Raw genomic sequence first — 27828 nt, 5'->3', positions numbered from 1 at the left:
AGGCCACGGAATTAAGGCTTGTATTACGGTCCATGTAGGTACAGTCGCCATCAGATATATCGGAGCGGCCAAGGTGTTCACATTATCTGAACACGCGCTCTAACGCCCTGACAATAGAGGCGTGTTCAGATGATTGTGAGCACCTTGGCCGCTCCGATATATCTGATGGCGACTGTACCTACTCTGTTTCTGTCTTCAGGGTGACTTACTTGAACATATCAAAAAAATAATTAATAATTTAACAGGGAAAAGGGAACCATTCTGTAGAAAGAGACAGAAGTTACGATTGAATAAACACAGCCTCAAAATATATCGTTAGGTGACAACCAAAACTCACTAATTACTAAAAAATACCCAATGAAACAAGAATCAACCTTATTGCAGTACTAATATGGTTCACTATGATTATGGACTTGTTGTGGTAATTAGTGAGTTTTGATTGCCACCTGAGGATATACGTCAACCTTCAGGGTTCCTATCAGCTTCTTAGGATCAGGAGTGTTTTAAATGGACACGAGTTGCGAATCACCTATTCGCACGTGTATCGTACAACATTTTACAGTACCTATGGCCCTTTAAACTTTTGACATACACACGGAAAGTGCTCTTTCCCCCACTAGTGCGGGAAAGTACCACCATATGTACTGTAAAGAGTATTTTTATTCTATTGTATTGTAATGGGTGAATCAACTTTTTCTTGTCACTAGTTGCCATGGTTACGGTCTCCTGGGTCACTCTTAAAATACTAGTTATTTCGTATTTAAATGAACCAAACTTGAATTTTTTGGTAGTTCTAAGGCCTTTCACTAATGGGACATCTACTAAGCACGTTTGTAGAACATGGTACAGCAGCTCTTCTAAGAAACTAAGCTACTATTGTCTCCTGGCTGATGGGACAGCATGACAACGAGAAATTGTTGATCGACCCTAATATATGCGTTTGTGCGGGACACCTCATGGAATGACCCTTTTTCAAATGAGACAGTTGACTACAAACACTCTTTGAACCTTAGTCTTTACAATGAGGTTTACAATATGTCGTAACTGACAACAGTTTGGATATAGTTTGCCAAATTGTTGGTTTGATAACATTAAAACTTGGTGCTGAAGTTTGGGCCAAACTTTAGAAGTCATTGACGTGTAATATCTAAGGATGGGCCTTACGGGCACTAAAAATGGTACTCTAGTTCGTTTTTTTAGCATTAGAAATAAGGTAAACAATCTTGATGTGTCTTTTAATTGAAAAACACATTTTAAAAATAAGTTACGGCTAATATCCAACAATTATGAATCTAATACGATCATTTATATTCTTCTGCTTTCATAAATGATAGTCACTGATTTTTAATAAGCGTTTTTCAATTAAAAGACATGCCAAAATCGCTTACCTTCTTCCAAGTTCTTTCTAATGCTAAAAAAAACGAACTATAGTTCAGTGGTGTCACTCACGAATTCGAGCCAATCGTGCAATCTTAACGCAACTAGTTGCGACCAATCGCGCGCGTGATGCGAACTCATCAACCAATCGCGTTGTAGCGGTGTCACCGCTGTACTGGCCCCTGTCATGCCTCATTATTATTGCCCGTAAAGCCAGTACCTAGATATCTATGTCAATGTTAGAAATGTTATGTCACTGGTGGCGCCTAAATTGCACTGCCGTTCCTATTCTAAAAAAAAACTTTAATGCCATACATATTTAAAAAAATATTCCTAGTTTATAAAAGGCCAATGGAAAAATTTGATTTCGTCACAATGTCTGTAAACATGTTATTAATTAAAATTTTATTTTCAATTATGAGGGTTTAAGATACCTATTGAATTGTTTCCTATAGCTTTTAACAGTGACGGAACAAGTAAATAATAAATGGCTGCTATTTAACTGAATCTAATTTACCACCCTAAAATAATAAATGATCACCAAAATTGTAACTCCATTTTAATGCGAACTGATTACCAATTTTATTACATTTTACTATCCTATTAAAGGACATGACGCCAAACTAATCATTATTAACCCAAAAATTGTAAATGATTACCAAATTTCAAACACCATTTTAATGTCAATTGATAACCAATTTTTTTCATCTTGCTATCCTATTAAATAAAATGACACCAAAATAATCATTGTAAACCCGAAAATAGTAAATGACCACCAAAATTAGAACTCCATTTTAATGTAAAATTATAACCAAATTTTTAAATCTTGCAATCCTATTAAAGCAAATGACTCCAAAATAATCATTGTAAACCCAAAAATAGTAAATCACCACCAAAATTGTAAATTGTTTCTGTATGGGTCACAGTTCAAACCTAACCTAACCCACTTTTCAAGTAGAATTTCGTTTCTGTATGGGTCGCAGTTCAAACCTAACCTAACCCACTTTTCTAGTAGCATTTCGTTTGTGTAAGGGTCACAGTTCAAACCTAACCTAACCCACTTTTCTAGTAGCATTTCGTTTCTGTAAGGGTCGCAGTTCAAACCTAACCTAACCCACTTTTCTAGTAGCATTTCTTTTCTGTAAGAGTCGCAGTTCAAACCTAACCTAACCCACTTTTCTAGTAGCATTTCGTTTCTGTAAGGGTCGCAGTGCTAACCTAGCCCACTTAACTGATAGCAGTTCAAACCTAACCTAACCTACTTTGCTACTAGAAAAGTAGGTTAGGTTAGGTAGGTATGCAGTGCGAGGTACGGGGGGTTGTGCGGGAGGGGCTAGTAATTTTGGCATCATTTTACTTTATTTGGTAATATGTATGCATTTTTTGGTAATCATAGTGGTTTATTAGGTGAAAATATCGCATTAATTTGGTCTTCAAGATTTGGTGATCATTAATGATTTTTGGTAATCATTCAATATATTTGGTATTCGAATACAATTTGAAGTGCAGTCGTAATTAAAGCGGTGGTACTTTTGGAATTTTAGGCCTTATGTTTTTGGTGTTCAGTAATTTTTTTTGGTAAGCATGATTTTTTTATTTAGGGTACCAAAATATTTTTTGGTGGTCATTATATTTGTAGCCATAATAAATGTAATATCATTTTTTTTTTATTACATTTGGCCTAAGAAAAAAAAAATTAGGCGGACTCCAGAGGACGTGTATAGGTGGGAGAGATGAATTTGTCGAAAATATTTAATATGACACCTTCACTTCTTATGTTACCAATACCTATTGTTGTATCTTTAGGTATAGCAAATTTTAACACTTTGACCACCACAGTCGGCTATAGCCGACAAAATTACACCGTAAATTCAGCCATAATAAATTCTAATAAAATTCACTGTGGCATGTGATATAAAATAGCTGTGGCGGTCAAAAGGAAGTAATGGAATTGTTTTATAAGGTTCAACTCTCAACGGTTGATATCCCCGATTTCTCATAAGTATACCATGCCTAGATTATTTTTAATACGTAATATACATTTCATCAAACTAGCTATAGCTGGTCAAGCAAATCTTGTCAGTAAAAAAAAGGCGCGAAATTCAAATTTTCTATGGGACGATATCCCTTCGCGCCTACATTTTTCATATTTGCCGCCTTTTTCTACTGACAAGATCTGCTTGACCAAGTATAGTGACCTCTTTTGACCCATAATAGCCCAGTGTGTCGTACCCGATCTATTATTTTTTTAGCTTTCGCTTAAAAAGCGAGAGTGGTTTATTTTTTTAAATCGATGCAGTTAAATGTCAGAATATATAGCTGGTCAAACAAGTTTGTCAGTAGCAAAAGGCGCGAAATTTAAATTTTCTATGGGACCATTACCCATTATACCCGGTTTTTTCTACTGACGGAAATGGCTTGAGACACTATAGTTTATACTTTATATTTCGAATGCGTTCAAATTATTAAATTGTTTATACCAGAAACTACTTGAAGTAGCTTTGCTTTAAAAAAAAAAAGGTGTTTCAATAAATATTTTATCGACTGTGATAGAATTTTTGGCATAATTGCACTGAAAAAACTTTGTTTAAGTTTACACTGTTAATAAACATAAATTTTATAATTGTCTAAGGTTGGTAATTATTTTTTTAGGTTATTCATACTTTGTGTACCGTTTTTATTTAACGCTAGAGTAGTAGTTCGCCCACACAGTGCAAATGTTATTTTAAACGTCGAATTCCTACGAAATTATGACTTATAAATAGCACTTGCACTGCGTGGGCTATCAAAATCGCTGCAGACTTTTCTTGGTCTAACTCTACTCACCTTCAATTAGCCTTTTAATAAGCCAGTGTTTAATCACCAACTAAATCAATTAATTTAGTGATCAAGAACTAAAGAATAAACTAAAGACTAAAAAGGTCTATAGCGTTAAAGGGTTATAAAGATAATGATTCAAGAGCTAAATAATATTGCTAGTTTTCTTTAGATAGTTATTATAATAACGATTTAAAAGACAAAAGTACATTCATTAGTTAAACCTAATTTCTAAAGGGGCCCACTGATTAACAGTCGCCGGACGGTATCGACCTGTTAGTTAGAACAAAATTTTGACATTTCCGAACAACTAACAGGGCGATACCGTACGGCGGACTGCAGTTTAATAATAATAGCCCCCCCCCCCCCTTCAGGTATGAAGTGAAGACTTTTGTTTAATAGTTTTTCTTCTAGACTTTTTGGACCTCTCAAGGCTTAGTGGGTACATATGTAGTGCATATTTTTTTTCCATCATATTTTCTCGGAAACGTTCCTATTTGTCATGCTACTTCACCCAATCTCAGTCCTTTTTTTACCGAGACTGACTGAAATAGGAAGGCACGTTCGTACGTTTCCGTGAAAATACGATGGAAAATAATTACATTACACACTATATCTGTATAATAATAGTAAAAATCTAATATCTAAAGTGGTATCTGTGTAATAGTTTATTATTTAGAATTTTTGGACCTACTCATCAAGTTTAAGTGGGTAACAAGTATAAAATATCAATCCAGTAATAGTACCAAAAACCGTTCCGTTTTTGGAACACAATTAACACTTTGACCGCCACAGTGGGTCAAAGACGACAAAGGTATAACAGTACATACTTTCTAATAAATTTTACTAAGCGTATTATACTAATTAAAATAGTCGTGGCGGTGCAAAGGTTAAAAATTATCTGTCCCTTTCTATAAATAAAGGTAGGAATGAGGCGCTTCGGTGACAATTCATTGGGGTTAATTTATACGTGGGCCATACTGAAAGTCTCTGGTTTCTGATATATGAGACGACTTAGTTTTTCTAAGTGGCCAGTTCCAGGAATTTCAGTATGCCCTAAGTAGGGTCTATGGCATATTACCTATGCATTAGTGAGTTTACTGGAACTTTAATAACATATTTATGGCGTTATACATAAACGCGTTACTGGCCTGAATTACTTAGCTATGAATCGTTTGTCTTTATCTGTAATTTTGACTTATGTATTTGTATGCAAGGAATAAAACATAATTTAACCTTTTCGACGCCGTGTCAAACACAAAAGCTCGTCGTCGTCACTCGGACGCCACGTCACCGAAGTGTCAAAACTGAAATTGAACTTTATGCATACGCACGTAGGTCTATGTCGCTCTGTGGTCTGTGACCGATTAATCGGTCTTTGGCGTTGGACCTTCGGTGCGGATATATCGGTCATTGGCGTCCAAAAGGTTAACTAAATCGGGCCCGTAAAGTTTTATGAATAAGGGGTATAGTCTTTATGAGGATTTGTGATTGAAATACCAAAATAACATCAATACAATAAATACTGTGAGTTTTCTATTATGTAAAAAAACTGGTGTTCTTCAGTATATTTTGTACATCGATGGCCTATGGTAGTGGGCTGTCCATAAATTACGTCATCTATTTATATGGATTCTTGAATCCCCGCCCCCTAAAATCATCCAAAAATCATGCTTCGAATGACCCCTTTTCCTCCTACGTTACGCTACCATCATCCGATGTCCAGACCCCCCTCCCCCGCCCCTAGTTTGAAATGACGTAATTTATGAATAGCCCCTAGGTATATTGTAACTTACTATGTTTTATGATCCGAATTTTGGATATAGTATTATTAAAAACATATAAAAATGTGACTATAATCCGAATTTTGGATATTCTACAACTAAATGTAAAAACATGTTGTCATATCGGTGTTCGGGATAATTAAAATAAAATATATTTATTAAATAATCAGTGAATGTGATTATGATCAATTTTGAGCTTTATTCTATACGGTGTAAAGTTGGTTTTAGAAATCAATTCGAGAAGCATTGTTTGATCTATCATCAGATTTTTTATCGTTTATTCTAATGTAAAAAAATATATATAATCATGAAGAACCAAGGTATCATCTTTCTTACAAAATTTTATTGCACCTTTATTAGGTACTTATTATGTTTTGTTGTCATATCTATGGTACCCTAATAGTAGGTACAGTCACCTGTAATAATATGTTACACAACGAAGGCCGCAGAAATAGCACGATCTTATTTTTAGAGCCATATGAGCGTGTCACATATTTTTGCGGCCTTCGAAGAGTAACTTATTATTGCAGGTGACTGTACCTTTAGTATGATGTTTTGTTGTCATATCTGTGGTACCCTAATAGTATAGTCACCTGCAGTAAAATGTTACACAACGAAGGCCGCAAAAATATCACGACACACGATCTTATTTGTAGAGCCATAAGAGCGTGTCACATATTAATGCAGGTGACTGTACTGAGTGGACTTATGTTGAATGTTACTTTGAAGGACTTCTTTAAGACAAGATAACTCAAATTAAATATTCACATTATATATCGATCTAAATGGAGCCGCCATTAACAGGCGTTCCCCTCTGTCGAAAATAGGCGGCCAATGGTCAACCACATGTCAACCATATGTATGGACTGACGTTTATCTGACATGACATACCTATACATTTCATGTGCCCCTCCCCCGCAAAAAACGGCAGACTATTTTGTACCGAAAATTTTAGACATGGCGTCTCCGTTGGTTATATCTTCTAAGATCTAAACTATCAAATATCCTGCCTAGATTTAATTACCTATTCATAATTAACAAATGTACCAATTTAGTAGACACTAGAAATACTTCCGAATAAATAGAAAAATGGTATACCTTTACAAATATTGAAATTCTGTTATTATGAGTTATAGTTCGTTTTTTTAGCATTATAAAGAACTTGGAAGAAGGTAAGCGATTTTGGCATGTCTTTTAATTGAAAAACGCTTATAAAAAATCAGTAACTATCATTTATGAAAGCAGAAGAATATAAATGATCGTATTAGATTCATAATTGTTACATATTTATCGTAACTTATTTTTAAAATGTGTTTTTCAATTAGAAGACACATCAAGATTGTTTACCTTATTTCTAATGCTAAACTATAGTCTACCTATTTGTTAACATGGGTGCCTCTTTAATTGTTAGATGATATGTTTAAGTTTGTTTTTATTTTACGTATTTGTTAAACCGTTTAAGGTTGTCAATATTTGAATCTGTGTATAGTAAAATAATAATGATTAAGCCTGTGGGCGCTTACTTCATTGTCATCATCATCATCATCATCATCATCATCTCACCCTATATACGTCCCACTGCTGGGCACAGGCCTCCTCTCGAGCGCGAGAGGGCTTGGGCTATAGTCCCCACGCTAGCCCAATGCGGATTGGGGACTTCACATACACCTTTGAATTTCTTCGCAGATGTATGCAGGTTTCCTCACGATGTTTTCCTTCACCGAAAAGCGAATATCATTTGATATTTACTTCATTGTAGTTATTATTTTTTTTCTTTTATCTTATGGCTCCTCTACACGATGGGCCAGCGCCGGCCACTCCAAGGGACGCAGCCATGCGGTAGAATGAGATAGCAATATCACGTGCTCCCTCTAACGCATAAATGCGTCCCTTGGAGTGGCCGGCGTTGGCCCATCGTGTAGAGGATCCATTAATTTTATACAGTAAGCTTTGTCGGCTACGGCCGACTGTGGTGGTCAAAGGTTAACCCTTAATTTGGCGGTGTCCAAAATAGGTAAGTATATACTTATACTGTGCACAATCTCATACAATATTTTTGTATTTTTTTTCTTAACCAGAGTCATTGATACTGTTGAGCGTAGAGGTTTGAACCTTCCGTGATTTTTGCCAAATTAAGGGTTAAACTCGTCTTATAATATTTTAAACTTTCGCGTTTTGAATACATATTAACTCACATTATAGACGGGTCTAACGCGAATTATATTCAATTACCTTTATTTACCGACGTTTCGACACAGGTTTCACTGGTCGTGGTCGCGGCTGACTGATTGTCCCAGCAAAATGTCAAAACAGAGATTTGTGCATCTACCCGACGAAAAGTGTATGGAAAAGTTTGGGGTAGACATCACATTTTCAAACCACCCACCACACATAATGTTAATTATTGTCAATAGTCCGACACGCAACACTCACAATATCCACGCACCCGTCCGAACGCGCGCGCGCGCGCGGGTTCGCGTTAGACCCGTCTATAATGTGAGTTAATATGTAAACTCGTCTTGCTGAAAAAATATAATAATAAAATCGTACCTATTAGATGAGTTTCTGTAGAACAGTTTCAGCGATAAAGTATGTTTATTGGTACAGTCGCAATCAGATATATCGGAGCGGCCAAGGTGTTCACAATATCTGAACATGCACTCTAACGCCTTGACAATAGAGGCGTGCTCAGATATTTGTGAGCATCTTGGCCGCTCCGATATATATGAAGGCGACTGTATATGGTAATGGTATCTATATTTTATTTCTGTCTCACAAATGTTTAATTCGGAAGTGTTTCGCCTTAAATGTACCAATCGTAGTGAACTTTTACTAAATCTCTTTACAGTTTACATCGTCCTATTATTCAATAGACTTAGTGATAGTAGCGGGTTATATTTACACGCCTGTATATGTATATTGAAATTTATATATAGTAAAGAATACTTATACATTCTAGCTGTCTATATACCTAAGTATGTACGTGCCAATAGGTGCAAAGATTTTTGAGGTAATCCTAAGCTACAGTAGCAAGGCCATAGGGTGGTGCTCATCATATTGTTTGAAAAAACCACAGGTTTTTGTACCCATAAATACAGAATATATACCGTACCTTACTTAAACCTGAAACTTCATAATCCAAGTCAGAGCTTAAGGGATATTAATGGCGATGGCGAAGCCTTTTTTTGGACATAATAATTATAGTGAGACCGTTAAAAGTCTGCAGCGATTTTGATAGCCCACGCAGTGCAAGTGTCATTTAAAACGTCAAACTTGTATGAAATTATGACGTATAAATAATACTTACAATGCGTGGGCTATCAAATCCGGTGCAGACTTTTCATGGTGCGACTATAATAACATTCAGGAAAATTATAAAACTCAGAATAGGAAATATGTGACGTCCCACGGGTAAAGGTACCCTATGGCGGTTGGCGCTTACGCTATTATTAACGCCGCTCCAATATTAATGCGGCGCTATGCGACGTAAGCGCCAGCCGCCATAAGGTACCTTTTGCCGTGGAACGTCACATATGATTAACAATGTTGATAGGTATCCAAGTGTATTTTCTAGTGAAATAGTATTATTCCACTTGAAACGCTTAAGTGGCTCCTGTGGTGTTGCTTATGTCCATGGGCGACGATGACCGCTTCCCATCAGGCGGCTCGTCTGCTCGTTTGCTGACTATTGCATTAAAAAAAAAAATATATATATATATATATATATATATATATATATATATATATATATATACTTGGCTACTGTGGGTCACTGCTTCTACTGGTATTGAAGTAAAATACCGCCATTTTTAAATTGTGCAGTTTTTTAGAATTAGAGCACGGAATAACAATATTTATTTTAGAAATATACTTTCGCGTACAGGCGACTTCAGATGGAGCTAAATGTTCAACTAAACGAAACAAGGATTTAACTTCTTATTATTGCTCTAGAGACAAATGGGTTTAAAACTGCTAAGTTTGTTATATTTAATATTACCTACCTGTACCTACTGCAAAACGTAATTCAAGACCAAATAAAGTAAGAAAATGTTGCCATTGCAATAATTTATTTGTAAAATAGTAAATTCATTTTGATAAATAATCACGCTAAGATAATTTATTCATTAGTACTTTTTACTCCTACTAATTAAAAAAGTACTTTTATTTACTTATTTGTACATAAATACAAGACGCGCTAGTAAAAAAGTGGCAACATTTCTTACTTTTTTTGGTCTTGAATTACGTTTTGCAGTTTAAATAGTAAGCTGTGTCTAAGAGTAAGTTAGTTTTTCTGTAAAGGTAGGAGTTTATGCACAATTATTATAATAATATTATCCCAAGTACAGTCAACTGTAATAATATGGGTGTAGACAAGTTACTCAAAAATAGTTAGGGCCCCCCACATCTAGCGTCTTTCGAGCGTCTACAATTCTATGGCCGCTGCTCGACGCAACGTCGACGCAACTGCGCAGCGACGTCATTTTCCATAGCGCTGACCAGGCGCCGACGCTCGAAAGACGCTAGATGTGGGGGCCCTTAATTCACTGACATAAGAGTTATGGGACAATAATTTTCAGATGATTTGTACACCCATATTTTTACAGTTGACTGTACTTTAAGTTTAGTTAGTCCAATTCTGTGGTCGACTGTACGTTAGCACAAAAATAAATTAAATAGGTTCACATTGTAAAACAGGTTCACATTGTACCTAATTATAGTTCGTTTTTTTAAGCATTAGAAAAAAGGTAAACAATCATGATGTATCTTTTAATTGAGGTAGAACTAAATTTATTTGGATAAGTAATGACAAAATTGTGTCATTCTCAACTAAAAGGGTACTTATTGTCGGTTGTCAATAAAGCGCTATTTCCATATAGCTTCAATTTGAAATCAACTTTTATCTACAACCGCCAAACCTTTTGGTTGAAAACGTCATGGCTCCTCTACACGATGGGCCATCGCCGGCCACTCCAAGGGACGCAGCCATGCGGTAGAATGAGATAGCATTATCACTTGCTCCCTCTAACGCATAAATGCGTCCCTTGGAGCGGCGCTGGCCCATAGTGTAAAGGAGCCATCAAAATTGAAGACTTGAGCTGGTTGTCACGAATGTTGCTCACTAAAGGATCAAATAGACATGTCAATCTTGAAATCAATCAATAAAGACCTTTTACATCATCTGTGTTTTTTGTTTCATCTGTCTTCTATACAAATACAGGGTCATTTTTGGACCGTTAGCCATATTGTGCGAGGTCATTATTTCGGGGTTGGTCCCATAGAAAAAGTTGTTCAGTATGGCCTACCTAATCACCTCGCACAATATGGCTAACGGTCCAAAAATGACCCTGTATATGGAAGTGTGAACAGTCAGCAACATGTATAAGTAAATAGTTACACTGGCAAGGCAACCATTATTTAAAAAACCGGGCAAGTGCGATTCGGACTCGCGCACGAAGGGTTCCGTACCATAATGCAAAAAAACAAAATAAAACGGTCACCCATCCAAGTACTGACCACTCCCGACGTTGCTTAACTTTGGTCAAAAATCACGTTTGTTGTACGAGTATGGGAGCCCCATTTAAATCTTTATTTTATTCTGTTTTTAGTATTAGTTGTTATAGCGGCAACAGAAATACATCATCTGTGAAAATTTCAACTGTCTAGGTATCACGGTTCGTGAGATACAGCCTGGTGACAGACGGACGGACGGACAGCGAAGTCTTAGTAATAGGGGCCCGTTTTACCCTTTGGGTACGGAACCCTAAAAACAAATTTGTTAAGAATGAACATTTCGCCCGTTTCCCTACTTTTGCTGAGTGTACTATCCCTTCCTACTTTTAGATTACTATTACTACCTACAATTACACATTAGTTCAGAGAAGTAGGTAATTAATTCGTTAATCATATATAAGATAAAAAACCGGACAAGGCCGAGTCGGACTCGCCCACCGAGGGTTCCGTACTTTGTTAGTATTTTTGTTATAGCGGCAAAAGAAATACTTCATCTGTGAAAATTTCAACTGTCTAGCTATCACGGTTCGTGAGATACAGCCTGGTGACAGACGGACGGACGGACAGCGGAGTCTTAGTAATAGGGTCCCGTTTTACCCTTTGGGTACGGAACCCTAAAAAATACACTTAATAATTGTTGACTTTTAAACAAAAAAATCGGATAAGTGCGAGTCGGATTCGCCCACCGAGGATTCCGTAGTTTTTAGTATTTGTTCTTATAGCGGCAACAGAAATACCTACGTCATTAGTGAAAATTTTAACTGTCCAGCTATCACGGTTCATGAGATACAGCCTGGTGACAGACAGACGGACGGTGGAGTCTTAGTAATAGGGTCTCGTTTTTACCCTTTGGGTACAGAACCCTAAAAACTACAACCAGGTAATCCATTGCAGAGGAGAATAAAATAAATAAATATTACTCAAAGCTTTATTAAAATGTTTCGCTCACCGAAAATATAATATCACAATTTATTAAAGTAGACATCATACTCCAAAATCAATAAAAATAATTTAATTATTTATTCTAACTAAATAACTTTGTGTACAGCAAAGACTACACATAAGCCTTTTAAATCTCTTATAAAAATTATGTATAACATAACAATGAATAACAAAAAATATCAAAACAACATCGGTCTTAATCTACACCTACTTAAAGCTAGTAACAAAGGGAAAAAATATATTGTACATATGTTTTTTTCAACTGGAGGAAATATGATCAGCCTTATTTCACTACAAGTAGGTATATACCTAATACATGGCAAAAGTGCAGTGCAGGTAAGGCAGACAATTATTTTGGGCAATTACACTTAACAGTTCTATAACCTCGACACTAAATTGCCATTTCGATTGGGCAATAGACTCCCCAATCTGCCCAAGCCAATACAAATGTAGTGCATAATTGTTTTCCATCGTATTTTCTCGGAAACGTTCGTATTTGTCATGCTACTTCAGTCAATGTCAGTACGTTTTGTACCGAGACTGACTGAAATAGCAAGACACGTTCGTAAGTTTCCGTGAAAATACGATGGAAAATAATTAGGTATGCACTACCAGATGTAGTGCATACCTAACTAATTGAATGTGAGAGCTGGTATTATATCACGTTAAAAAGATTTAAAAAGTGTGATGTCGGTATAAATATTTACGAAGAGTTTTAGATAAGTACACTTTATCACAGAATAAATAATAGTACTAGCGTACAGAAGACTCACTCTCTAACAAAACGCGTCTGTCACGATCAGCACAGATATGGCGGCTAGGTGGCGACAGCGCCACGCGCGGCTTATGGCAAACCCCAAAATTGGGGTCGAACGGATGGAGTTTTAACCTTTTGGCCGCCGGACCTAGTCCGCAAAGACGCTCACTCACACGCCAGAGCAAATTTTAAGTAAACAACTAATAAAAAGTTTAGGGATTGCAAATAGTGATATCGATATTTACAATATTATGGTAAAAATCTTTTTAATTTAGCTTTGTTCTTATCCTGTTTTAATTTCATTCCAAATTGCCAAAATTAAACATATGTTTTACACCCGAAACTGTTTAAAATATAGGGATTTAACATAAAAAACAACCACTAAACAATGTCGATTCAAGACGTGATATCGCCGCACTAGGCTGTACGAGAAGTCTTTTATACAAGACAACGGCGCCCATGGACTGCCCGCAATGCAGACCGACAAGGACTGTTTCCGCGCGGATCAAGTAATAATAGTCTCTAGGTCAACGGCGTAAGCGCTTGTCGGTACGTAAACTTTATTGGCGTAACGTTAAAGCTGCGCATCATGTGTCGATAAAGTCAATATACCGGAACTGTTTTAGTGAAAATTACACGTGGGTTGAATTTTTAATGAGTGAAGATATTATTCCGGAATTAGAATCTATCATTATAATTTCAGTTTGGTTTACATTAATCTATAGGTAAACTCTTATCAAAAAAACGTTCAACGACTTGTTACAAAAAAATTACACATTAACTTCAATGTTATAACAATAAAAGTAAAGTCTGATAAACAGGTATGTCCCTGTACCACACTTGTGCGAAGCGGTCGCTGCGGTGTATCCCCTCCCACTAAGCTATAAAATAACATCAATTATTTTTTTTATTTATCTCTTCTGCAATTAAATAGTCCACAATCTACAATGGCAAATTTACTTGTCTGACTCTACTTTATAGAGCTAAAGAAGCTACCTGAACTTTAAATATAGTTATGCCTATCTGACTTTCGTTCTACGTATTCTAGTAAGTAGTTACCTACTATTCGTTGAAAAAAATTGGCGATTAACAAGTGTTCAAATACTTAGATAAAATCATATTTCTGACTTTATATTTACTTTAAAAATTCCCATATCGAGTTAACATTCCCATCCCTAGCTGTCTTTTATACAAGACAACGGCGACGAGGAACATGAAAAATGTTGAAAATTGGAGCAATTTTTTTAAATGCCTTATTATAAAAGAAGGGATTTATATAGCGGCTTAAAAAGCAAATAAATGAAAAAACAAAGACCTTAAATATGAACACGAGTGTAAATGAAATTGCAATTTTTATTATTTTCACATTAACTCAGTGGTTGAATTTGTGTCTTGTATACAAGACGACGGCGCCAGCGTATCGTTCTATCGTTGTCTTCTATACCGCACAACGGCGGTCAAAGGGTTAACTACCTGTAGCAAAGCGACGAAATCGAGGAGTGAGCCACGCCTGACTTATAATACAGAGATTAAAGCGATTTGGAATGGACAGAGTTATTTAGAATCAGGCCAAAAGCTATGAAGACGTTTAGTTGAAATACGTGTGGAGTTCTATTTTCCCATGTTATGTTATGGTTAACAGTAGTGTCAGTAAATATGTAAATTGTACAATACATACCGGGTGTGGCCTGTAATACAAGCAAAAAATTAAACTGTAGGCTATATTCCTCATACTGACCAACATTTGTTAAGCAACTTTTAAAAATAACTTGTGGATTGATTTTTAATACACTTTAAAGTTTATTCTAAGACGCAATGTATTGCGAATTTTCTTATGTTTAAGGCGTGACAAGCAACGTCAATCACAATGATATGGCGTGGCGATGGCGTTCATTGAAGATAATATTTATTTTGTATGAAAATAGGGACTCTAAATACTTCATAATTTTTAAAAGTTGTTGAACAAAAGTGTCACCGTTTTAGTTGTACAATCTATGTTTTAATTATTTGCTCGTGTTACAGGCCACACCCGGTATATAGGAAGTCTAGCCAACAAATAACTAGGTACTATACAAAACAACCTTTTTTCCAAATTATCTATATGTTATTTGCTATCCTATCCTTCAAAGATATAAGTAGGTTAAATTCTAAAAAAATCTATCTAACTTCGTCCTGCCTAATGTGATTTTTAAAGGACATATTCCATTGTTAGCAGATTATGAATAAAAAGCCTGGATAAGTTGAGGTTACACTGATTTTTTTTTTACTTAATACGTGAACCAAAGGAAAACCAACTTTATTTTACAAATACTTTGGTTTAAATTTCATTGGCTTAAACCGAGTATTATGGACAGGGCGAGGCTAGCAGGGAGAGAGCTATGATGTCAGTCTAGTTTTGTATTTTGTCACTTATACAGGTTGGCTAAAAATAACTGCATTCCCGTTGCGAGGGAAGTTTTGGGATTATACTGAGCAACTTTTACTATGGGACCAACCCCGAAATCGCGAAAAAAAATTGGCTGTTTCATACATTTTGGCTGGTCCATTTTCTATGGGAGGGTACATTTTTTTCGGGATTGGTCTCATAGTAAAAGTTGCTCAGTATAATAAACCTCCCTGGAAGTTATTTTTCAGCCATCCTGTATAAGCGACAACTATATTATTGAAATTCATCGGTTTATTTTTGACGTACCTAAATTAATTTTTAACTGTTTGATTTTTTCTAACCTTTTGATATCAAACAAAGTATAATAATAGTATACCTTATTGGAATGTATGAAGGTCCATTTTAAATCGTCGTCTATCGCCGACCGTGGCGTTTAAAAGGATAATAATTAAATTATCAGTATATGGCAACTAAATATACATTTCTCATATGTTTTCTTTACTTATCCTCTAGCCGCCCAGAGACCTATAAAAAGGTCTCCTGTTCCATTCTAATTTGAACCTTGTGTTGACAAAATAAAATATCATTTTGCTTGACAAAGTTTGACGTATGGGCGGCTAGAGGTTATAACCCGATTTCTTTCATAATAAATTCATATTTGATTTATTTTTATTATTCATAGCCAATATGTATATTTTAATTCTCAAATATCACGTTAACGTTTTATGCTTACAACAAACATTTTTTCTTTTGCGCCGAATAATTGACATAATTTAGTAAAAAGCCGTACAAAAATACTCTAACGACATTGCGCGACTGGCGGCGGCGGCAACCACGGTTGGAGCGAGACACAGCGATCGGACCTTTCGTTCCCACCTACCGCCTACCGTCGCCAGTCGCGCAAGGTCGGGGCCGAGCCGTAAGCTCGAGTCAGTCTAAGTCTTCTTTGGTTCATCGATGTGTTTCAGCTCCTCCATCAGGCTCTCGTCATCGAGGAACATGGAAGAATCTGGAATATCCACTTTAATGAGGAAAATGTACTAACAAGTAAAGGTTCCGTCACACAGGCGCGTTTTCTGGGCGGGGTGTGAGCGTTTTATATGTAAAAGCGGCGCTCCCCCTCACGCGCCGCCCGCAAAACGCGCCTGTGTGACGGAGCCTTAAAACTTCGGCACTGTAAAAAATAAGTAAAGTAACAGTGGAGCGTCGCCTTTGATGTTTGCGTAAATACCGACACCGCACAACACAGTAGGGTTGTCACAGACTTTTAAACAACTGCCCAAAAATTACAAACATTTCAACTAAGACACCCTTTTATAATTAATACCGAGCTACTAATAATGGCGATGTATGCAGCTCGGGTGCGCGAATATTAAAATTCATGATTTCAAATTTCAAGGATGTTTTATGGCTAGTAAACTGTAAATGCACATTCCTGGGAATAAAGGGGATAACGCAGCTGTCTGACTAAGGGCCCCCTTACAACTAGCGTCTTTCGAGCGTCGGCGTCTGTCGGCGTCTAGCGCTATGGAAAATGACGTTGCTGCGCAGTTGCGTCGACGCTGCGTCGACGTTGCGTCGAGCAGCGGCCATAGAATTGTAGACGCCGACGCTCGAAAGACGCCAGATGTGGGGGGCCCTAACAGCGATAAAACGACTAGCGAACAGTAGTTCGTAGTAGAAAGAATAAACTCAGACCAAGAAAAGTCTGCAGCGGATTTGATAGCCCACGCAGTGCACGTGTTATTTCAAACGTCAAACTTCTATGAAATTATGACGCATAAATAACACTTACACTGCCTGGGCTATCAAATCCGCTGCAGACTTTTCTTGGTCCGACTCTAGTAATTATTTCGCAAATAAAACGTACGTGTAGATTTTAGATTCTATTCGAAAAAAACCGGGCAAGTGCGAGTCGGACTCGCGCACGAAGGGATCCGTACCATAATGCAAAAAAAAAACAAAAAAAAGCAAAAAGAAAACGGTCACCCATCCAAGTACTGACCCCTCCCGAAGTTGCTTAACTTTGGTCAAAAATCACGTTTGTTGTATGGGAGCCCCATTTAAATCTTTATTTTATTCTGTTTTTAGTATTTGTTGTTATAGCGGCAACAGAAATACATCATCTGTGAAAATTTCAACTGTCTAGCTATCACGGTTTGTGAGATACAGCCTGGTGACAGACGGACGGACGGACGGACGGACGGACGGACGGACGGACGGACGGACGGACAGCGAAGTCTTAGTAATAGGGTCCCGTTTTACCCTTTGGGTAAGGAACCCTAAAAAGATCCAGAAATACAAATATTACGTAAATAGTCAACACATACCTGTTCTTTCCAATTTCACTTTCTTTAAATATTTCTTTTCGTCGTCGGGGTCGCTTTCGGTTTTGACGTCGCCAAATTTGCTCTGAAACATAAAACATAGCATGTCATCTTCCTACCAAATTTAACCCGTTTCCAAGCATAGCACGATTTATCGACCACATACGCGCCACTAGAATTTCAACTTTAGCATTCCGATTTAAGATTCAAATTAGATTGCACTTTCGGGAAATTTGACTTGTCTTCAAATGAATCATCAGAGCTGGATTAATCGGAATATATTTGGATTTTTCGGGACAACCTTGTAGATTGGTGCGGGGTCCATATTGGGTCGCATAATAATTTATTGTCCTAACCTAATGTAATGTTACATTACCACAATGTTACGCATAAAACTCATTTCGCATAATTTATAACACAAACTTAACCTAACCTACCCTATTTTACACAACCTATGCAAAATATTTTGGAAAATACTTTCTGTTTCAGCTTGAGAAAAAATATGCGAAAAGAGATTTATGCGTAACATTACATTATGACAATCAATTATTATGCGATGAGATAGGATCCCATTGGACGGCCTGGAAAAGGGTTAAGACATATTTATGCAACCCTTTCACCATCGAAGACGTCAACTGACGCGCACGGCTTCAGCTCAATATCAACCTTCGTGCATTGTGACAAGGCTTATGATGAGGCGGCGCTCCCGATTGGCGTGGCGTTCAGTGTCAAAAAAATAATCATCGGCCTCTGTAGCGCTTGGAACTGGTCCCAATTTTAGGTTCAGTGTTTTATTGTCTATGTGTGACTGTTATAAAATTGAATTTTCACCACACCAGCTGGTGGCTCTCTTGATTGTTCAAAAAGTAATGAAAAAGTTGCGTTTTATCCACATGTGCGGCAAAGTAATCGAATGCAAATTTTGAGTTGTTTCCTTATGTCGGCTGGTATTGATGAATTTGTGTTTTCGAACCCAACGCGCTGCGCGGTCAAAGGGAAATTTTAGTGCTTGAAAATGGAGACCTAAGCTTCGAAACAAGTCACGAGAGAATCTAAAAATAACGCTAAATATTTCATCCTCTAGCCGCCCATACGTCAAACCTTGCCAAGCAATATGAAATTTTATTTTATCAACACAAAGTTCAAATTAGAATGGAACAGGAGACCTTTTTATAGGTCCCTGGGCGGCTAGAGGTTATAAAATCGATACAACTTACCTTCACGAAGTCTGGTAATCCGTCCTGTAGGTGATACCAGCTCAATATGAATATGAGCGACACGAAGAATAAATTCGTACTGATACCTGAAAGAGACAATAGAACATTAGTAAGAAAAGCAAAGAGTTAATTACGCGAAACTCTGCGTAGGGGGCGCCACTACGACTATCCATCACAATCTGGGGGTCTACCGCCAAACAAGAAAATCGAAATTTCGTTATCTAACCTCTCTATCACTCTTTTAAATTCGAGCGATAAAGAGGTAGATAACTAAATTTTCAGACAATAAAATTATAAATTTTATTATAAACTGAAATGTCATATACTAAGAAAAAGTGACCAAGGCCTCCAGTGCCCCAGGCTGGAATCGAACCAGCGTCCTCTGCTATCGCGGCAGGTGCCTGAACAACTCGATAAAAACAAATACACTAAGTACTTCTTCTTTTTCTTGTTTCTACTTGATAAAAACAAATTAAAATATTTTCCGAAAATAATTTAATTTGTTCAAATACTTCATAGTATTTTTAAATTTTATTGTCTGTGAAAACTTGTCAATAAACAGTTTAAGGCACAGTATGTACTAGTGCTGCACTTTGACGGCAGAACATTGCAGTAATACCCCCTATTACCCATCACAATGAGATTTTTTTATCAATAAGAGAATAAACTTTTAACATACATGGCCAATTTGCGTCCATATTTGTAACTCGTACGTGTTCGACTTCATACTCTTGCAATACGGTTGTAAATCGTTAGTTACGAGTAACACATACTAATGGCATCCGAGTCGTGGCTAATGAACGGTACTGTCCAATGCCCGCTAGATGGTGCTGCACCGACGCGATTTATACCTCGCGCTAACGAAATTTTAATTGGGTTTATATAAAAGGGTTGGGATTTATCCGAGTCGTGTATAATGAATGGTATAGTCCAGTCCCTAGATGGCGCTGTACCGAACGTCGTGGATTCTACATCTCGCTAACGAAATTGTTATTGGGTCTTGGGTATTCTTGTTGTTTTTTTATATTTTATTCTAAAGTATACTAACCAATGGCAGCCGAGAGTCTTGGATAATTGTACATGCAGTATCGTAGGCCGGTGAAGTGAGCCTCTATTTGTAACTCGCACGTATACTTGTGTTCAACCTTATACTCTTGCAATACGGTTGTAAATCGCTAGTTATAACATACTAATGGCATCAGAGTCGTGGCTAATGAATGGTACTATCCAATGCCCGCTAGATGGTGCTGCGCCGACGCGATTTATACATCGCGCTAACGAAATTCTTATAGGGTTTGTATTTAAGGGTTGGGATTTATTCTTGTTTTTTATATTTTATTCTAAAGTAAGTATTCTAACCACGAACGCTAGTGGCCTAGCGGTAAGAGCGTGCGAATTTCAATCCGGAAGTCGCAGGTTGCAAACCCCGGCTCGTACCAATGAGTTTTCGGAACTTATGTACGAAACATCATTTGATGATTAGTCGCTTTTCGGTGAAGGAAAACATCGTGAGGAAACCGGACTAATCCTAAGAAGGCTAGTTTCCCCTCTGGGTTGGAAGGTCAAATGGCAGTCGCTTTCGTAAAAACTAGTGCCTACGTCAATTCTTGGGATTAGTTGTCAGACAGACCCCAGGCTCCCATGAGTCGTCGCAAAAATGCCGGGTTAACGCAAAGAAGAAGATTCTAAAGTATACTAACCAATGGCAGCCGAGAGTCTTGGATAATTGTACATGCAGTACCGTAGGCCGGTGAAGTGAGCCTCTATTTGAAGCTCGCACGCGTATATCTGCGCGTGTCTGGACTGTAGTTCGACGTACGCGTCGGTTACTGGTAAATTCTGAGGGTAGAAAATACAGGGTCATTTTTGGACATTTAGCCATATTGTGCGAGGTGATTAGGTAGGTCATACTGAAAAACTTTTTCTATCGGACCAACCCCAAAATCCCAAAAAAGTTTGGCCTTCCCATAGAAAACGTCGACATCCACTCGACAAAAATGTATGAAACGGCCAAAAAATTTCATGGGATTTCGGAGTTGGTACCATAGAAAAAGTTGTTCAGTATGGCCTACCTAATCACCTCGCACAATATGGCTAATGGTCCAAAAATAACCCTGTATAAGAGTTAAATTATAAAATTACATGCACATTTATGCTACCCTACTAATATCATAAATAAGCGAAAACACAGAACAAATAATAGTACTAGGTACAGAAGACTCACTCTCTAACAAAACGCGTCTGTTACGATTAGGACAGATATGGCCGCTAGGTGGCGACAGCGCCACGCGCGGCTTATGGCTAGCCACCAAAATTGGTGTGGAACGGATGTGCTTTTACCAGTGGGGAGATACTCCTGACTTCGGGCAAACTCGGTTCCGTTCGGCTCGGCATTGCTCCGAGCAATTATTAGGGTTGACACCACTTGACGTCCCTCTGCGTGCACGACCACAATAAGATAATAACTTGAATTTTGACAACTCTAAATAGTCGAAAAGGATAGTGCTATAAGTTAGAAAGGGACTTGATTCGTCCCCGATTCCCTGTCAAACTTCGGCTTTGTAGGAAGTGTCCTTTCTGTACGGGAGTACTATTACTTATTTTGTGGTGTTACATAAAATATCCATGTTAAAAGTTAAGATTGTATTCTTACAGCGTATCCAGAGTATCACTATTCACATATGATTCGTCTCTGTCTGTCCCTACGTGGTAGAGAGAGATACCTGGTCGTCCTCGAAGTCGCTGAACAGTTCGACGTGGAGTTGCTGACGCTCCTCGTTCACTCCCGTGAGGAGTAGAGGAGAGAACACTACGGTTCGGATAAATTCGTGTAGGATATGATTCGTCTCTGTCTGTCCCTACGTGATAGAGAGAGATACCTGTTCGTCCTCGAAGTCGCTGAACAGTTCGACGTGGAGTTGCTGACGCTCCTCGTTCACTCCCGTGAGGAGTAGAGGAGAGAACACTACGGTTCGGATAAATTCGTGTAGGATATGATTCGTCTCTGTCTGTCCCTACGTGGTAGATAGAGATACCTGATCGTCTTCGAAGTCGCTGAACAGCTCGATGTGGAGTTGCTGACGCTCCTCGTTCACTCCCGTGAAGAGTAGAGGAGAGAACACTACGGTTCGGATAAATTCGTGTAGTATATGATTCGTCTCTGTCTGTCCCTACGTGGTAGATAGAGATACCTGATCGTCTTCGAAGTCGCTGAACAGCTCGATGTGGAGTTGCTGACGCTCCTCGTTCACTCCCGTGAGGAGTAGAGGAGAGAACACTACGGTTCGAATAAATTCGTGTAGGATATGATTCGTCTCTGTCTGTCCCTACGTGGTAGAGAGAGATACCTGGTCGTCCTCGAAGTCGCTGAACAGTTCGACGTGGAGTTGCTGACGCTCCTCGTTCACTCCCGTGAGGAGTAGAGGAGAGAACACTACGGTTCGGATAAATTCGTGTAGGATATGATTCGTCTCTGTCTGTCCCTACGTGGTAGAGAGAGATACCTGGTCGTCCTCGAAGTCGCTGAACAGTTCGACGTGGAGTTGCTGACGCTCCTCGTTCACTCCCGTGAGGAGTAGAGGAGAGAACACTACGGTTCGGATAAATTCGTGTAGACGTGACCTGTCCAAATCAAGTATCAAGTATTCACAGACAACCCTAATGATTAAGTTGAAGAAAATATACAGGTTGCCCAGTAATTAATGGATAACCTTCTAACCACCGACAGGGTACCATAGGCTGGTCCATAAAATGCACGTACAGGTCTAGTAAATGTTTTTAATTTTGGATCCTTGTTTCACTGAAGAAAAGTTCGATTATCTCGAAAACCACGAAACTTTTACTAGACCTATAAGTGCATTTTCTGGACCAGCCTAAGGTGCTCTGTCGGTGGTTAGAAGGTTATCCACTAATTACTGGGCAACCTGGTATATTTGAAAATAAAATATATTTTTTTAATGAACCCAAACTTGCGTTGTTTCACAGAGTACCATCGTCCACACTGTTAACTGTACATCGGTGGACCTTATGCCTTTTGTAATAAGGTCCTCCGATGTACAGTGAAGAGAGTAACTATTTGGTACCACCCCCTATCGTCATCAGATCAGCTCGATGGGAGTATAATATTGTACTTACCTACTTAATACAAATCTTCGAGCTGATAAGTAGGTACTTCTAACGCAAATTTCAACACAGTAATGGGGAACCAATTTAAATCTTGGAAACAAACTGGAGTTGCATATTAAGGATCACCCCCACACTAGCGTTTTTTTTTGAGCGTCGGCATCTAGTCAGCGCTATGGAAAATGACGTCGCTGCGCAGTTGCGTCGACGTTGCGTCGAGCAGCAGTCATAGAGTTGTAGACGCCGACGCTCGGGAGACACCTGTGACCTGTGTGGGGTGGCTGTAACCTCCTGAGGCCGAAGGTCCTACCTATAGTACCTCTTCAGTTCCATGTTTAAATCCTACTCAAGTGGAACAGAGTTGCTTTTGCTTTGTTTCATTTAATTTTCCAACAACGCAAAATCAACTCTATTTCCTACATTATAGGGACAAATTTTCAAATTTCAGTGCCAAATTTTGGCTGGACAGGAGGCTAAGATGGCTGTCAGCCGAATGGGATCACTAGAAGCTTAGAAACTAGCTTGGGAGCACTAACCTGTGTCTAAGCATAGCGGATCTGCAGGATGACGACACTAGGACTCCGCCCTTAGCCCTCATCTGAGCACACACCATGAACATGCCTGGAAATAAACATAATATACAGAGAACAAGGAAAGGAAAAACACATATATGTATTTTATTTATAGTTTTTTTGGTACAACCCTAAATAGCCGAAAGGGATAGCGCCCTACATTAGAAAGGGATAGCATGATTCGACCCTGAATCGCTGTCAAACTTCGGCCCTTTCTGTACGGTAGTATAATTTATTCTGTGGGCTTACTTCTAGGTTACCAACGCAACTTATTAGAAATAAAATTGATTATGCGGGCAACACTAAAAGTTATTAAGAAATACGAGTTATAACACAGTATAAATAATAGTACTAGGTACAGAAGACTCACTCTCTAACAAGACGCGTTTGTTATGATCAGGTCAGATATGGCCGCTAGGTGGCGACAGCGCCACGCGCGGCTTACGGCTAGCCACCAACATTGGTGTGGAACAGATGTACTTTTAGCTACCTGTTGCAAAGCAACGAAATCGCGGAGTGAGCCACGCCTGGTAATAGTAATAGTCATACCAAGTTCTTTGTTGATGGGCGACTCCGGCATATCAAGCACCAGCCGCACGCGGTAGGGTTGCGCTGACATCAGCATCTGACTATATTTCGTCAGCTGGACGTGGGCTGACGGGAATGAGCATAGCCCCATTTGCTCGTCACATGACCTGAAAAAATGAAGACATTTTCTCTAATACTTCTTTTGGAAAAAATTTGTAAGTAGTTCGTTACCTACCCGGTCTTATACTCAAGGCAATTTAGTTTGAAAATCTTAGCAGAAATGGCTAGGCAACACCTATAAAACTTGCAACTAGTAGTTTTAAAACACAGTTCCCTGGATGTGAGATTCTCAAGTTTATTTATTTTTACTGTTTACTCTATTATTGTGAATAATAATATTTTGTAAAGAAAACGTGTTTTTATTACAACATGACTTTAATGACTGATGTTTTAATATCTCATAAAATAAACCAAAGAGTACATTAGACATATAACTTAAAAAAGGCTAAACATTTACGTTATTATTTTTAACCTAAGCTATTTAAGCAACTCATGTTTGTGTTCTATAAATCTAATCTCAAGAGCAATTAAATTAAGCCTTGGACAATAAAACTGACAGGTTAATGTATGTAAGGTTAATGATTGAGATTAGAGGTCGAAAGAGATCAGATTTAATATATTCACACCCATAGGCCACATGTGATCTAGAATGAGCTGATTTTATTATTTTATTATTAAAGCCTTTCTTATACGAACTGTTAACATTTCATTTAACAATTATAATTTTATGTATGTATATTTCTGGAGGGTTAAAGAAAAGACCACAATGTAAACCGTACAAAAGATGGGAAGATGACTTTCCTGCAGACTGGAGAAGACTCTCAAAAGACCGCGAGGAGTGGCGTCGCCTGGAGGAGGCCTATGTCAAGGACAGCCTGACAAAGAAAAATAAAAGAAAAGAGTAGAAGCATAAATAAATAAAACATAAATAAATACTCGTATAGTGTAAAAGAAAATGTAAAAATGTATATGTCAGGAATAAAGGCTATTTCAATTCAATTCAATGTATATTTCTATATGCATGTTCGTAAGGTCTTTTTGACCTAGGCCTCTTCCGAATCGCCTTTTTCTAATATATTTAAGTATTTGTCCAACATTTTCTTCCATTCTTCTCTATCTATTGCCATTTCTTTCCAGTCTTTTCCTATTGTTTCTATTAGGTCTTTTTCCCATCTTGTTTTTGGTTTTCCCTTATTTCTTTTACCAATTTTTGGATTCCAATTTGTTGCTATTTTTGTCCATCTGTTGTTTTTCATCCTGGCTATGTGCCCTGCCCGTGCCCAATTGTATTTTTGTTTCAATATATGTATTGCTGCATCTATAAATCTTGTTCTTCTTCTTATCTCTGTTTTTCTAACTCTGTTTGATAACTTTATGTTAAGGACACTTCTTTCTATTGACCGTTGACATACTTGAATTCGTTTGATAATGAAAATGAGCTGATATTAAGATCATTTTATGCCCAACTGTTTATTTGTTTTCTTTTCTTTTTTTTTCTCAATTGAACCAAACAATATCTAACAAGTTATTAACAAAAAAAAAATTACATTAAAATGCACAGAGGCCGCAAGCAGCAGCAAAGACATTCTTAATAAGACCTTTCGAGAGAGTCTTGATAAGACCTTTGCTTTGCTTTGCTTGTTTGGTGGTATCTAATCTACGGATGAAGTCGATGTGAAAATGTTTTCATTTAAGATTTTGAGCTCATTTTTTATTTATTTATTTATATAGCCCTTTATTCTGAACATGATTGTTGGTTTTTAGTTTTGAATGTTTATATGAAGTCTCTTGGTTCAGTGTGCCTGTCGGCAAAGGCCTCCTCCATCTCCTTCCAGTATTTCCTCTCTCTTGCCACCCTTGTCCAGAGTGGTCCCACTGTGAGTATAATTTCGTCTTCCCATCGTGTTAATTGAGGGCCTTGCGATCTTGATCCATGATATTGAGCTCATTAATAAATGAAATAATATTTTAAGCATACTTAATCAGGCATAGGTTTACTATAACAACAGAATTACAGTCGAGTAAGTGAGATTTAGATCTGGTTACTTAGGAGTCTTAGGACCACATAGATCAAAGAGTTCATCATCTTCCTCGCATTGTCCCAGCATTTTGTCATGGCTCATGGTAGCCTGGGGTCCGTTTGGCAACTAATACCAAGAATTGGTGTAAGCACTAGTTTTAACGAAAGCGACTGCCATCTGACCTTCCAACCCGAAAGGGAAACTAGGCCTTATTAGGATTAGTCCGGTTTCCTAATGATGTTTTCCTTCACCGAAAAGCGACTGGTAAATATAATATCAATATCGTACATAAGCTCCAAAAAACTCATTGGTATTATTTTTACAAATAAGTACTTACATTCATTTTAATACGAGTTATAGTTTTCAAGCTAGGGTGCGCCAAAGTTTACTAAAAATCTACCATTAACAAAAATAGGCCTTATTGGGATTAGTCAGGTCCGGTCTTAGATCAAAGAGTTATTGATAGGAAACTATATAAAGCTAATTATGTTAAAACATTTATTTTACTTACTTGAATTGTAGATGCACGGGCCTCATATGCGTAACGTTTGGCATGTAAGTATAGTAAAACACCACATACATAAATATCGACACCCATAAAATCGCAGTAACGAACACAGATATGATGCCAGCCCTGTATAATAACTCTTTGACGCTGTTTATCCCTTTCTCTGTCTTCTTCTTGTACCCCAAGTACTGGTGCAGCACAAACGCTTCTATAGGATGACGAACAAATTCACGAAAAATGTGAAATGGGTTCACATAATTTAATATCGCCATGGTTTTTCTGATTTGTGGACTCTGTTATCTAAGCTCCGGTCAAGGAAACGGAACTAGAACAGTGTTTTAGATAATGACCGATTTATTGCATCGACGATAATAGGCAGTCGACTAATTTGATAAAAGAAAGAAAACAAAGCCACCGGCTGATAAGTAGAACTGTCAAAAAGGTCGATTCCGTCAGTTTGACATTAACGTTCCTATTTTAATAGACTTTAAAATAAATTTAATAGTGTGGACTCTGAAATAAAGCACGGAGTCTTCAGTTCTTGACTTAATAAGAATAAAATGATTTTTACTGAAATCTTATCTTTAGGTTTATTCAAAGTATTTTCTAAATCGCAAGGAGAAATGAAATATTTTGCACAGACAACAGTAAAATGGATCGCATTTAGTTGCGATTCCGATATACGTAAAATGCGTTACAAAAAAAAAACATTGTGCTATAGTAGCTTTATAATATAGCATAAGAGATTATAAATAATGTTTCTGTATTTATTTGTTTTACTTAGTTATAACAAAACGTGTAGTGCTGCATGTTCTGTATGGGCGTTTGTGTTGTCCTCTGTTCGCAGGTGCAGGATAGGTGCAGGCATCAAAATACTTGACATTGGCAAATTTATGCCA

The 27828-nt window shown here is 37.7% G+C and overlaps 1 protein-coding gene and 1 long non-coding RNA gene across 2 annotated transcripts; one reads left to right on the top strand and one right to left on the bottom strand.

Annotated features, from left to right (window-relative positions):
• The first annotated feature begins 118 nt into the window (after nt 1–118).
• LOC134675971 (uncharacterized) lies at nt 119–5693 on the top strand. Its single transcript, XR_010099842.1, has 2 exons — nt 119–1190; nt 1437–5693. It is a non-coding gene; the product is annotated as an uncharacterized LOC134675971 (long non-coding RNA).
• Nucleotides 5694–16452: 10759 nt separating this feature from the next.
• LOC134675938 (seipin) lies at nt 16453–27364 on the bottom strand. Its single transcript, XM_063534283.1, has 8 exons — nt 26933–27364; nt 24362–24507; nt 23777–23861; nt 22622–22739; nt 20819–20957; nt 19119–19204; nt 17905–17986; nt 16453–16583 (listed from the first exon to the last, which is right to left on the bottom strand). Exons 1-8 carry the CDS (start codon nt 27199–27201, stop codon nt 16510–16512), a joined length of 999 nt encoding a protein of 332 aa, XP_063390353.1. The 5' UTR covers nt 27202–27364; the 3' UTR covers nt 16453–16509.
• Between the last annotated feature and the right edge of the window lie 464 nt (nt 27365–27828).

Source organism: Cydia fagiglandana, chromosome 23 (genome assembly GCF_963556715.1).
Source record: "Cydia fagiglandana chromosome 23, ilCydFagi1.1, whole genome shotgun sequence".
Lineage (NCBI taxonomy): Eukaryota > Metazoa > Arthropoda > Insecta > Lepidoptera > Tortricidae > Cydia > Cydia fagiglandana.
This window is presented reverse-complemented; position numbering and strand designations above follow the sequence as displayed.